Source organism: Notamacropus eugenii, chromosome 6 (assembly GCF_028372415.1).
Source record: "Notamacropus eugenii isolate mMacEug1 chromosome 6, mMacEug1.pri_v2, whole genome shotgun sequence".
Taxonomy (NCBI): domain Eukaryota; kingdom Metazoa; phylum Chordata; class Mammalia; order Diprotodontia; family Macropodidae; genus Notamacropus; species Notamacropus eugenii.
In genome coordinates, this window is record NC_092877.1 from 61865084 (window position 1) to 61879296 (window position 14213).

At 35.9% G+C, this 14213-nt stretch overlaps 1 protein-coding gene across 2 annotated transcripts in view; it reads left to right on the forward strand.

The window, feature by feature from the left end:
* Window positions 1–14213, forward strand: part of STX18 (syntaxin 18) — a 144463-nt gene that overhangs the window by 104524 nt on the left and 25726 nt on the right. For both annotated transcript variants that reach the window (XM_072620211.1, XM_072620210.1), the window contains exon 6: window positions 2339–2454. In XM_072620211.1, coding sequence (XP_072476312.1) covers window positions 2339–2454 — 116 coding nt within the window. The remainder of the gene's footprint in view (window positions 1–2338; window positions 2455–14213) is intronic.

Consider the following 14213-nt stretch of genomic DNA (forward strand, 5'->3'; position numbering starts at 1 on the left):
ATTCGCACCCTGGTTCTGCCACTTAGTTGCTCTTGGGAAAGTCACTTACTCTCTCTTGACTGCTATCTCCCTGTTTGGGGCAGCTAGGTGATGCAGTGGATAGAGCACCAGTGCAGGAGTCAGGAGAAGCTGAGTTCAAATCTCACCTCAGACGCTTGACACTCACTAGCTGTGTGACTTGGGCAAGTCACTTAACCCCAATTGCCTCATCCTGGGTCATCTCCAGTCACCCTGAGGAATATCTGGTCACTGGATTCAGATGGTCTGGAGGACAAGTGAGGCTGGTGACCTGCACAGCCCTCCCTCACTCAAGACAAAGTTAAGTGCAAGTCATGTCATTATTTCTCTGATGACATGGTCTTCTTCGGGCAATGAAAGATGAACACACATAATCTCCCTGTTTAGAATATGAAGGGATTTAGACTACATGATCTCTAAGGGCGCTTCCAGCTCTAAATAAATCACTCTATTATCCTACCATTTGAGCCCAGGAGCAGGATGAAAAGACTGAACAATTTCCTATCACTGAAATTAGATTTCAGGGTGGCTTCATTATTTTGATTAAATCTAATTTCTAAATCCACATTCATCTAGGCAAAAAGATCATTCCATAGCTAATTTTAAATAAGTTTGGGTTATTCTCCAGCTTCTATTGATACAAATCACTAGGAATTAACTATACTATGTTTTATATTTCCTTTAAAAATAGATTTCTGTAACATTACCTGCCCAACCCATTTACTTAACAATATTTTCAACCCTATTGTTTTTTTGTAACTTATGTATAGATCTTCTGTCTCCAATTGGATATTTAAGTCCTTTGATGTAGGTGTTTGTGTGTGATATCTCTGTATCTGATGTTCCTAGTAGATGCTGCATAAATGTTTGTTGTTAAAAATGGAGGAACATGAGTATAATTTAAACAACATGAATTATTTATTACTCAAATGCATTGTACCTATGCTCAGAGTAAATGCCTCCATCTGATTTTAAATGAATACATCCACATTATGTGCACTGAACCTAAAGCAGTGCTCACTTCTATTAAAATAAAAGGCCTATACTTGAATCTTGAATCTGTTTCAAACCTGAAAAGCCTTTTTTGAAATTGTGTATGTTTTTCTTTCCCTATACTTCTCATCCTGATCAGTTTTCCCTTCCCCACCTCCTTGCCTTTCTTTTTGATAAAAATTTAAAATGGAAGCCCAAGTGCGGGTAAACAGATGTGGGCCAGGTGGAGACTCTTGATTGCATCTGTGACAGACTGAATCTTTAGTTAAATCAGTTAAAATAAACTGATCTTTCTGATGACTTTTTCAGATTACTTTTTAAAAAGACCCTGAACTAGTTGATTTGTAATTGCCCCAAGGATTTCAGTAGACTCATTATGTGATAATTAGAATCTGTTTTTATTACTTAGACAAAGTAGAGTATTTTTTTAAAAGTCTGCATTGCAGGCCTTTTATGCATTTTTAATTGAAATTTGGTGTATTAGCGTACTCTGGGATCAAAAGATTACAAACAATAAAGGACACATTTATTTAAAAGTCAATTAATCTTGCAGATTTCTTGCTGAATTTTGGTAGGCATTAAGTATGTGCTTGTTAACACACATATATACTTTCTTTTTGTACATTTGAAAAGTTAATATTTGTTTTGTCATTTTGTAGTTTTACCATTCTCATAGTAAAACTTACCCTGTCTATAAAGTTGCACTATGTAAAATCTAACTTCTTCTACAAATTTGGTATACCTGTGGTGCTTTTGTGACAGGATCATAATGCTTTTGATAGGGGAAGAAAACATTTTGTTTTTTAACAGTCCTTGTTGAACATTCCATAACTTAATTTCCTTTTAATCGTAGCAACTGATGAAGGGGAAGGGAAAATTAATATCAGTATGCTACAAGATAAGAGCCATGCTGAAAAATGACTGCCTTGACCAAAAAAACCCTCTAACACTCATGAGCAGAATACTTGGATCTCAGGCACAGAGTCTGAAATAACTATTGTGCCTGCATCCAGTTGTAAGAAAGAACATAGATGGTTTCTGAAATAAATACACTCTTCTGTTCCTTCAGAGTCTAGAAAAAAGTGCAGGTGAAGCTCTGGGTAGGATTGATTTTAATGGGGTGTCATTGGTAGAAGGACGGGTATGAGCCGCATGAATGTTTGATGTGTAGGTTAACACAGAACATTGATTTTAAAAAAGGTCAAGTTGTATCTCCTTTTACTATTAAAATGGGGTCATTCATATTGGTATTTCATCTTCTCTAGTGCTTTAAAGGAAATCCGATTATATGAATAAAAAGACTAACAATATTATTTTATATTTGTAGATCCAGGCTTGAACCCGACCAGAGTAGTAAATCTACAGAATCTTCTTCATCTGAGAAGGTTTCACAGAATTCTTCAGAAGAATCTGAAGAAAAATCTACCACTGAAGAAAATCAAGGTATTAAAAAAAGTATCCTGATAATTTTCAGTCCTGAGCTGCAGGGAAAACATCACAATGTAGTGTGGCCTTGTGTCTGAATCCTTGTTCTGCTGTTTACCAGCGATATGACTTTGGGAAGATTACTTTCCCCCACAACTAGAGAATCAGAGGGTTAGACTAAGTGACCTCTACAGTCCTTTAGACTCTCATTCCTGTGATTCTAAGAAGATGTGATATAGAAGAAAGAGCACTTAGAATCAGGAAAACCGAATTCTATACCGTATTCCTATGCCTCTTAACTAGCACTGTGACTGAGGCAAATCTCCTGACCTCTGTGAGCTTTAAAATGGTGGCAATAATATCTACTTCACAAAGTTTTTTGTTTTTTGTTTGATAAAAATAATGTAATGTAAAAGAAGTTTAGAAATTCTGAAGCACCATTATACAAATGTGAGATCAAGGTAATATTTATCTTCATTTTATAAATGTATGGAACAAAGGAATATGGAACGTTATTCATAAATTCATAAATGAGTATTCTTAATTACAAGGCTTAGTGGTTCTTACTGAGATATGATCAAATTATTCATATATCTGGACATATTCTTCAAAGAAACTATTAGGCAGAAAGAGAGAAGAGAATTTGGCTGAGTTGTATGTATCAAGGAGAGATAGAAAAGTAATAAGGCTCAGAATAAAGAATCAAGAAAACTGTAAAGTGAAGCTACATATCTAAGCCTGTCAATGTTATGGCCAGTGAATCCCTGCTTCTTTTTGTCCTCCATTACACCCCCACCTGACACTGCATTGTGACAGTGCTTGCAAATTTCACAGATGATTGCTAAATATAACTTTATATTGGATCTCATTAGCACCACTTACTAACCAACTAGCGGTAAACAGGATAACGGCTTTCTGTCATCAGGCGTATTTTACTTTATTAGGTATTTTGTATCTCATAGCATAAAATTTGATGTTAATTTTGCATGAATTATAATATGGCAGAATATTATGAAAGAATTATAAAATAAGATTATAGAAGGGACCGTGGAATTCCCTCAATTTACAGATAAGGAAAATTTATTTTATCACTTTTTAGTCCTGAAAGGAGGTGCCACTAGAATGATGATTTTCAGATTTGTTCAATCCAAAGACCACTTCTTGTGCCGGGTGTGTGGTGGGGAGAGAGTCTCCTCTGATTTAATGGATATTGCTTTTGATGAAGTGCATACATACATACATACACACACTCATATACATGTGTATATATGTGTGCATGAGTGATGCCTCATCAGAAGGTTTATATGTACATATATGCATATATATTACCTATCATATTACATATAACTGTACCTATACACATATACATGTGGTATGTATGGAATATATTCATTCAATTATATTGAATATATGCATGCATACACATACATGTGTATACACAGATGGGTGTTGACACACGTGCCAGCAGCTTTTTAAATAATCCTTGTGGTTTATTGCCATCTTTTATTACCTGACTTTGGAGGTTTGGATGCCATCTCACCAGTCAGTGACCTTATTCTAACATTTAATACACTTACTTAGGTCATTTGGGAAGTTATTCCCTTTGTTCCCTAGGATAACTGATAATAACTGCAAAAAATTAAAATTCTGAAATCTTTTTTCAAACTAGTAATTTATATTTTCTTAAATGTCATTTTTCAATTTCTGCTTTATTTTTATAAGCACATTCCAGAAATATTACCAGTCAATAACTGATATTACTTTTAGACCTAAAACCTGTTTGAAAACAAATTCAATAATCTTAGGAACATTCTCTTCTTCTGATATGTAAAATTCATACAAGACTATTATAAAAAACATCTAAGCCAAGATTGAAATTTTAATTTAACTCAATTTTTAAATTACTTTCTTGGTCTGCTATTTATTCTCCCATTTAAAAGTTGTAAACCTGTCCCTCAGGCAGTGAAAGTAGTGGCCAGGATTAAGGAAGACCATTCCTTAAATTTCTTATATTTATTCTCTAAGAAGTTTTCTTTCTCTAATGCTTTGTAATAATACTTGTTCCACCTCCCCTTTTAGGAGGGTTGTGGGAAAAATGCTTTGTAAATTTTAAAATGTTATAATATCAGTTGTTTATGCGTTTGCACTATCCCTTTGAGAGAGAGCAGGTGTTAGTTAATGTCTTGTGAATAAAATATATACAAAATAGTACATAGACAAGATACAAGACCACATAGTGACAAAATTCAGATTCAGAAATTGGACATCTAAATCTTGTTGCCCAGGAGCTGCATTCTGTTGGTCATTTAAAGTATTTTTGAGATTGCATCTTCCTCTTTCTCTCTCCTGCCATCACATCATCTGTTGCCTATTCCCTCACCTACTTACTGTCTCTTGGCCTTCCTCTCATTTGTTTCCTAGCTGCCTGTTGTTCATGTGTAACGTGTATTATGCAATAAACTCTTATTTGGTTGCCTAGACTCTCAAATGGTAATAAAAGTGAATCATCCTTAGTCACAAAGAAAAAGAAAGATACTTTTCTTTTTAAATTGTGTATATAGAGAAACAGAATTGTGGAGACATAATTTTTTTTTCATGTGACAGTATTAAGTTTCAAAAATTAACATGTTTGGTCTTTTTAATGTTTCAGAAATTTAGATGGCATCTTGTTATGATTAGAAAGGAAAAGACCCCCAATTATTTGACAGAATGAGCTTTACAAAGATATATGTATTAAAAACTTTAGGTCTGGCGTAGTTATCAGCCATAGTTTTTACTTCATTTTAAAGTGCTTTCTGTGTCTAAATTAGGTTTATTCTATTAGCAGTCAATATATTTTCATTCCAAGGGCAAGAAATATTCCTTTGTTTCCCTTTTTCCTTTGTTCCCTTTCTTGCTGATTCAAACAGTCAGCTCTAGTTTCAGCTGTATAGTAAGCTTCCCAATTGATGTAAAAGTGTCAGTGACAGGTAGTAAAAGAAAACAAGGGGAAGCCACTATGGGAGGATGATAAAGTTTCTTATCTGGTGCTCAGTTCATTCTGGGCCCCTGAACCTCTTAACGAGCTCAGTGCTACTTCTTGCCAACTGAGGCAGTGCTCAAAAGTAATTGGTTCCAATGGGATAGGAAGGAAATGAAAAGAAAACAATGTTTGCTCCTATATGTAGGACTTCAGTTAATGTTAGAATATCTGTGAATTTAAACTCAATTTGTATGAAATTTTAAATCATATTCTTTATGTTTTTAACTGGCTTCTTCCTTAAAATATTCATATCAAGGATTTTCAATTCATTAGGGGTAAAATGCATGCTTTTAAAAATAGCTTGGTTTAACTGTACATTCCAGAAATTGTTATTTTGCCAGTTTTCCGATCTATCTGAAAATCATGTTTAAAATTAGCTATGGGTGGCATTAAATATTTATCATCATTTATCGTTGCTAAAAATCACAATAAGAAAGTTCTGCTGAGATTGGAGTTAGTATTAATCATATCAGTATGCATATTCTGATTCTACTTTCTATTTAAGGATTAGAATCTTTGTCACTGGTGATAACTTGTAAAATTTTGACTTCACCCTGACACTACTTCCTAAGAATCAGCAATTAGGTCTGTCATTAAAGACCTAGAGTTTTCATCTCCAGTGGTTCTCAAAATGTTTCTGTTTTATAGCCTATTCTGAAAATATAAATACATACATACACACACACATACTATATATATATGTCCTGTGAGGCTTCAGAAGACCCCATAAATCAGCTGTCTCATCTTGCTGTCCTTTCCAATAAGAATTAACATTGTCTTTTCAATAAGAATTAGCAAGAATAAATGAATTGCCTTGGTTGGAATCTCAGTGAGATGATCTTGATAAGAGTTTACTCATTTCTATGAGAAACACAAGACTAGATTGAGATATCAATATACTGTGCACATAGTAGGGACTCACATACTGTTAAAGAATTTATTTAGCAGGGCATTCTCAAAGAGTGGTTCATGGACCATGCTTGAGAATCATGAATCTAGCCACCTTTTTCCTAAAAGGACTATAGTTTGTTTTTTCCCCGCAACATCATTTATTTATTTATTGATACATTTTGTTTTGACACAGTAGATACTCCCAAGGAGCACCCAGACAAATCCTCCTTACAAAGTAAAGTAACATTCCTCCAAAGCATTCAGTTCTTTGATAAATGAAAAGATATGCCCTTCAACTTTGGTAGTATGGTATTAATATTGACTTTTGTATTTGACCAGAGATTTGTTGCTACTCAACGCTGATTTTTTTTTTCACATTATCATAATCATTGTTAAAATCCTCATGGCTCTGTTAAAATAGCAATCTTTAATAATAAAATACAGATATTGCTTGATGTTGCTATGGATCAAACCTCCTCCAGTGTCTCCCCCTACCCACTTAATAGATTATCCCAGTTTTTAAAAGCTTAAGTCTAACTCAGATGAGTCAAATTGCAATTTGAACTTTCTGTTTTCAGGGAGTTGAAGAAAAGTTTATCAGCTTTTTTTCTTCTTTTATATTAACTCACGAACATTTGAACAGTGCTTCATCTGTGAACATTTTCCTGTTTAAGTTAAATTATGCTTATGTTAATAACCCCATGATTTAAAATTATGTTTTTCCCATTCTTTCAAGTACTAGGACAGGCATAGTTATCTCAGATTTATAGATAAACAAGCCAACCTTCAGAGAGGTTGTATAATTTATCCAAAGGTACCTGCAAAGCTGGTACTAGAATCAAGGCATCTCACTCCTAATCGCATGCTTATTCCACCACGGCACATTGGTTATCCTCGAATTCCTAATTTCATTCTTCTTTGTTGTTTCCCACTAGGACTACCCAATATTTCGACTTCTCATTCTTCATGGTTAGTCTTTTCATCAACATTTATAAAAATAATTTTAAACATCTCTTTAGACATGGTAATTTACTTTGTTTTCTTCCCTATCATTTCTATAGTAGTCTAGAGTCTGTCTCTTTTTTTCTAATGGACCTCCAGCATTTGAAATTTCTCATTAAAAAGGAAGACAAACCTAGAGAATATAGTTTACTAACTCTGAGTATATCAGAGTTGGGTTTTTTTTGTCATATACCTCAATGAAACTGTGATCACATCATTGGGGATACTTGGAGAGGCAGCATGGTTCAGTAGAAAGAGTCCCGAATTTGGAGTTAAAAGGGACATGGGTTTGATTCCTAACTTTAATATCTGTTAGCTTTGTGACCTTGGGGAAGACATTTGATCTCTTTTTAACCTCAATATCTGAAAGATGAAAGATGGGAATAATACTATATGTAGTACTTCTGCCAAACTAGTTATGAGTATTAAATAAAATAATTTTTGTAAGACACTTTTGAAGCCTTAAAGCCTTTTGAATGTCACCTTTCATCAATATCATCATCATTCCTTTTCTTCTTCTTTCACCTATGTAGATTGTCATTCAGCTTGGCTTCTTATCCTGTGCAGTTCAGATCTTTGGCCTTCAACATATATTGCATAAAGGATCTAGAGTCAGTATGCTGCAGGTCTTTTTATCAGTAAGAACCTCATCATACACGGGGGGGCGTGCTATCTCAGGTTCTTAGATCTGCATTCATAAAAGGAAAGGCAACTTTTGAGGGGTTCACAATCACTTGAATCAAGCACATGTATCAATCCTTTAGTTAATCATGTCATTCACCTAGTTTAGGGGAGTCAGCACCCTGAGCTTCAAAAAAAATACAGAAAAATTAAAAGTCAACAGACATGGCTTCCTCTGCCTGAATTCAACAGACAGTTCCATTTGTCTGAGCATAGTTACCAGAGAAGGAAGCACGACATCTGGGTTCTCAAAGCCGGGAGGGGCTCCTTAGTGGCTTCCCAGAGTCCTTATCTGGCACTCGAACCTTATTACAAAGACTGAGCCCCAAAGTAAAACCTCACTCTCAGAGTATTTATTACTTTTTAGAACCAGAGGGCATAACACTCTGACCCAGTGCCTCAGTAAAAAAAACAAAAGATACTCAGGCCTCTAGTACAAAACGGCTCCCCTAACCAAGCATCCCACAATGGGCAGGCACGTCAGTGGGTGGGAAAGATCCTCCCCAATCACATTATTCAGTCAGAGGCACTTTTAGTAAAACAAAAACAGCAAAAGATCCTAATTTGATTGCCATTACAGTCTTGTTTTAGATTTTGTAATATTTAGATACCATTTGGGAATTTTAGTATTTGAGTATCACGGAGTACCAGTATCATTATGATATTCAAGCTACCCATCTGCTACTACTAATTTCTTTTATGTGATCAGCTCATGTCTTTTCCATTTGGACATATCCTTGATGAAATTTTTTAGGCCACTTTTCATGCACATAATCTTTGTGTTGACTTAGAAATACCCATTCATTTCTCCATAATATTCCATGATTCATAGCTATATAGCATTACCATAATATTTAGAAATGTGTTAGAAAGATGAACTTTGCTATAAGAGAGCAGCTTAGTATCCTTGCAAGCACAGTGCATTATCCCAAATACAGTATGACCATTTCTTTTCTCCCTGTTTAATTATGGGCCTAATGTATTATCTTTCTGCGGTGCCTAACCAAGATACATGTGTTGATAGATGATCTTCATGAACCGCCCTTCCAAATAAATGCATTTTTCATTCATTGTGGTTATCACTGTTGAATTACTTGGTTAATCTCTTTTGAGAATCTGTGGACCTCATTAAGTAAAGAGTTGTACTGATACACATTTTGATGAAATAAGAGTAATGTTGTCCACAAACAGATGTATTTGGTGGACTTCACTTTTCTTCTCTTTTGGACTTTGTGTTGAATGTTCTTCATCACAGTCATAAAAAACTTTTGTCTATATGCATTCAAAGGAGGAACTCTTCCTCTAAACTCATAGTTTTTAACAAGACAGAATGAAAAGCATTAACAATCAAAAAATTGGTTTTCTGTTTTCCTTCTAGGACCTACCTAAAGTTCCTCTACCTTTATGCCTCATTTGATATTAATATATTAGAAGTTCATTGAACAAAATTAAGTCCAAATGTGGTGGTTCCTCAATCACTGATGATAAATATAAATGTCCTAGAAGTATTTAGTTGACAGATTGGTTTTATTTTCCATCTTTTTGTAGACCACCTGCCACTTTCATTTTTGAATATCTGTAGATATTGTGGTTCATTTGGACTTCCTGCCATGTTTGCTGTAGGTTTATTTTTATTTCTGCTTTTCTTTGTTTTATGAAGCCATATTAACCTTAGTCTTCTGTCACCATACTCAATAATATTTTACAAATGAGTTTCTAAGTCATTGTTGGCTTTGACTGCCATGTCTTTCCACTTAGGAGAGAGGTCAGTTGTTGGCTGAGAGGGAGGAGAAGGAGTCTTGGACTGTTTTGACTTCCTTTTTGTACTAATCACTTTAAATCAATTCAACTTTTGTCAGAAATGGTGATTAATAAAGATCAGTATCTGCTGCTTTTCTGTTTTCATTTTTTTTAAATCAAAGGCTATTTTGAATGGATATGTTTGAAGCCATTGTAATAATCTGTAGTTTCTTCTCACTATTACCCTTTCTTCTAATTAGATATTGATTTTTGAACTTTTTCTAATTAATCAGTCAGTAAACATTTATTAGAGCAAGTAGGTGGTACAGCAGATAGAGTGCCAGGCCTGGAGGCAGGAAGGTTCCTCTTCCTGAGTTCAAATCTGGCTTTTGCCACTTACTAGCTGTGTGATCCTGGGCAAATCACTTAATCCTGTTTGCCTCAGTTCCCTCATCAGTAAAATGAGCAGAAGAAGGAAGTGGCAAATCATTATAATATCTTTGCCAACAAAATCCCAAATGGGGTCATGAAGAGTCAGATATGAATAAAAAAACGACTGTACAATGAAAAACATTTAAGTGCCTAATATGTGCCCACTTAAGTGCTTAGACACTGCTAAGCCTGTGGATACAAAAATGGTAAAATACAATCCTTGCTCTCAAGGAGCTCACCCTCTGAAGCTGCCCATTTAACTTTATTGGCTAGATCCCTCCCTTCCTCTCTTCCTCCCTTCCTTCCTTCCTCTAAGATCAAACCTTAAACTAATTTCAGTGCGGAGCTCATAGATTGGACCGCAACAGGTGCCTTCCCAAGTACCACTTAATAGCTTTATTTTGGGCCCTCCTGACCCAAACCAACCAACCAGCAAGAAGAGAGGCAACATAGGGGAGGCATTGGAATTAAGAGGGAAATGGAAAGACTTCCTTGAAAGGTGAGAGTTTAGCTAGGACTTGAAGGAAACCAGGGATGCAAAGAGGCTTCTTGAGAAAGGAGAAGGAGAGCATTCCAGACTTAAGAGACAGCCAGTGAAAATGTCTGTAATGTTGAAGAAACAGCACAGAGGTCAGTGTTATTGGATGGAAGACTCCAAGGAAGAGAGGAATATAGGCTGTAAGGAGACTGGGAAGGTAGGAGGAGCCAGGTTATGAATGGCTTTGAATGCCAAACAAAGAATTTTCCATTAGATCCTAGAGAGATGATAGGGAGTTTATTGAGTGTGAAGTGGGGGAGTAGGAGACTGGAGAGTGGGTTATGACTTAGGCTACCAATTCAGATAGTACTCCCACATCAGTAACCAGTATCCTGTTTGTAAGGAGAAAAATGGTAAATAGTGTTTACAGAGTCAAAGGTGGAGTGTTAATGAGTAGGGAGTGTTTAGCAATATTAAAAGCTGGGAAGAGGTTATGGCAGATAAGGACTGAGACAGGACTGTCAGACTTAGTAATTAAGAGATCATTGCTAACTTTGGAGAAAACAGTTTTAGTTGAATAATTGGTGTAAGGGGCTGAGAAGTGAGTGAGAGGTGAAGAAATGAATGCAGTAAATGTAGATGATTCTTTCTGGGAGTATAACAGTGTAAGGGAGAATATATAGAAGGTGATAGCCTTAGGGAATGACAAGATCAAGTGAACTTTTTAAAGCATGTTTGAAGAAGTGAGTAATCAAGACTCATGGCAAATAATCACTTTAAAAAAAATACATTAGCACTTTTTATTTCGATCTGATATAATGATCCCTTAACAAGCACCCAAACAATACCTCCTAGCAGTGTATCCTCCTAAAGCACATTGTTAACAGAAGGGAAAAGAAGGAAGTGTCCCTTTACTTGGATGGTATTTGTTCTGTTTGACTGAAATTTTGTTGCCTTTCAGTATTAACTTTCTTTGCATAGTTATAAACATTGCATGTATTTTAATTTTCATACAGCTTTTTTCACTGTAATTTTATGTATGTCTTCCCATTTTTCTCTGAATTCTTCATTTGCCATTCTTTACAGTGTAATCATACTCTATTCCATTCATACATTGTAATTTATTCAGCTGCTCCCCACTGCTTGGACATATATTTTGTTTCCAGCTTTTTGTTATTACAAGTAATGCTTCTCTGAATATTTTTTGGGCATGAGTCCTTTCTTGATGTCAGGAACCTCTGTACAGCATATTTCTAGTAGTGGAATCCCTGAATTAAAGAGTATGAACAGTTTAGTGACTTTTCTTGAATAATTCTAGGGTAGCTGAAGCAATTTATAGCTATGCCAGCAGTTAATTAACAGACCTTGCTTTCTAAGAAAAAGTTTTCCTGATTATTCTTTGCATTAGTCATTTCCCTGTAGACCCACCCCTTAGTTGAACCCTTCTTTGTAACAAAAGGAGTTAAGCAACTCTGTCTAACAGTATATACATCATTCTTTTCTCATAGTCCTTCATTTCTACCAAGAAGAGAAAATTGTGTTTTATTACTTGTTCTCCAGTACTAACTTTGATAATAGAAACTAGTCTAGGTTTTGTTTCTTTTAGTGTTATTTTTCTTTTATAGTAATTTGTAGATTGTTCTTCTGATTCTGCTTTCTTTGCTTTATATCAGTTCATATGGGCAGCTAGGTGGTGCAGTGGACAGAGCACCAGTGCAAGAGTCAGGAGGACCTGAGTTCAAATCTCAACTCAGACACTTGACATTCACTAGCTGTGTGACCTTGGACAAGTCACTTAGCCCCAGTTGCCTCGTCCTGGATCATCTCCAGTCATCCTGATGAATATCTGGTCACTGGATTCAGATGGCTCTGGAGGAGAAGTAAGGCTGGTGACCTGCACAACCCTCCCTCACTCAAAACAAAGTCAAGTGCAAGTCATGTCATTATTCCTCTGATGGCATGGTCTTCTTTGGCAACGAAGGACAAACACATGTATCAGTTCATATAAAAGAATATGGATAAGAACTGGACCTATGACTTCCTTAGTATAAGGGAACACCTAGATAACAAAACTAGCTACCAATTCAAGTCAGCACCTTCTTTGTAACTCTTAGTCTTACAGAGTTGCTTAGAGTACTTAGAAATTAAGTGATTTGCCCAGGATCCCACAGCCTGTATATGTCAGAGGGATAACTTGAACCCAAGTCTTATTAGCTTTGAGGGGAGGTTTATATCTACTTTACTAAGCTTTCTCACAGTTATACAGGTCTCACCTTATTTCTCTGATTTCTTATATTTGTCCTTACAGCATGATATTCAGTTATCTTCTTATACCACAATTTGTGGAGGCATTGCCCAGTTGATCAGCACCTACTCTGTTGTGTTCTACAGCTTGGGAATAGGAAGCAAGATGATGAATAGTAGGATAATCCAGAGTTAAGATTAATGGAGTGTGAATGACAGTAGGTCAAGAGGGCAAAGGAGTCAAATGTAATTGAATGAGTCAAGATGGAAGAGAGGAACTCGAGGGTAGAACAAGGGTGGTAGACTTGAGAGAAATGGAGAGACTGATGTGTTGCAGTGATGATGGGTATGTTTAGTAGTAGGAAGGCCGAGGCAAAGTTACGGGGACAGGAAATTTTCAGAGAGGCGTATTTCATAATGATGATGCAGGCACTTAGGTGTAGTGTTTATGCAGTGGCTAAGACATCTCTGTAAGATCATTTTGGTAGAGTATAATTATATGGTTGTGAGTTGAGAAAGTTGACGAACTGAGAGACTATGGGTTTCATAAGACATCAAAAGTTCCAATTTTAGTTGGGGTTGAGTTAGAAAGGAAAGCTATATGCCAAGTGCTGAACTGCTTGAAAAAGCAGAATGAATGGCTTGGGTGCATCACATCAACAACTACATGAATGATAGGTGACAGATGGTAAGAGCTGCAAAAGAGGAGGAGTTGTGGAGTAATGATAACAGAGAACAATCTAGAAGTGTCAGTGGGAATCAAAGAGTGGGTCAACACTTCTTATAACAGTGTTTCTGGGGAGGTGAGAGAAGGAGCAGTTTATAGAGGCAAGTTCAGAGGTATCGCACCTTGTGGAGACAATAGGATTTTCATGGGCATAAGACAGAATGTGAAAAGAGGGGGTGCAGAATAAAGGGGCTTTTGCTGATAACAAAGCAGGAGTTCTAGAGGGTACAGTGGATTTGAAGAGCAGAGAATGAGAAGGTCTGGTGTGTTGTAGGATTAAGATGTGAATAGAATTCAATGGACATATTTCCTAGAAGTACAAGAATGAAATTTTGCCTCAAGAGATGACCTTCCTGATCTCCCAGTAGCATTTACATTTTACACTAGTCATATTACACTTAGCATATTTATTTTAGATCCTTATTTAACTCTTTTCTTAGCATCATTTCTCCATGATATAGTCTTTTTATCCAAGAGGAGCTTTCCAAGATGCAATGTGGGATCAGAAGCTTCATTATAGGAGGAAAATTTGAGATGCATTTGCTTACTTCTCAGCCTTA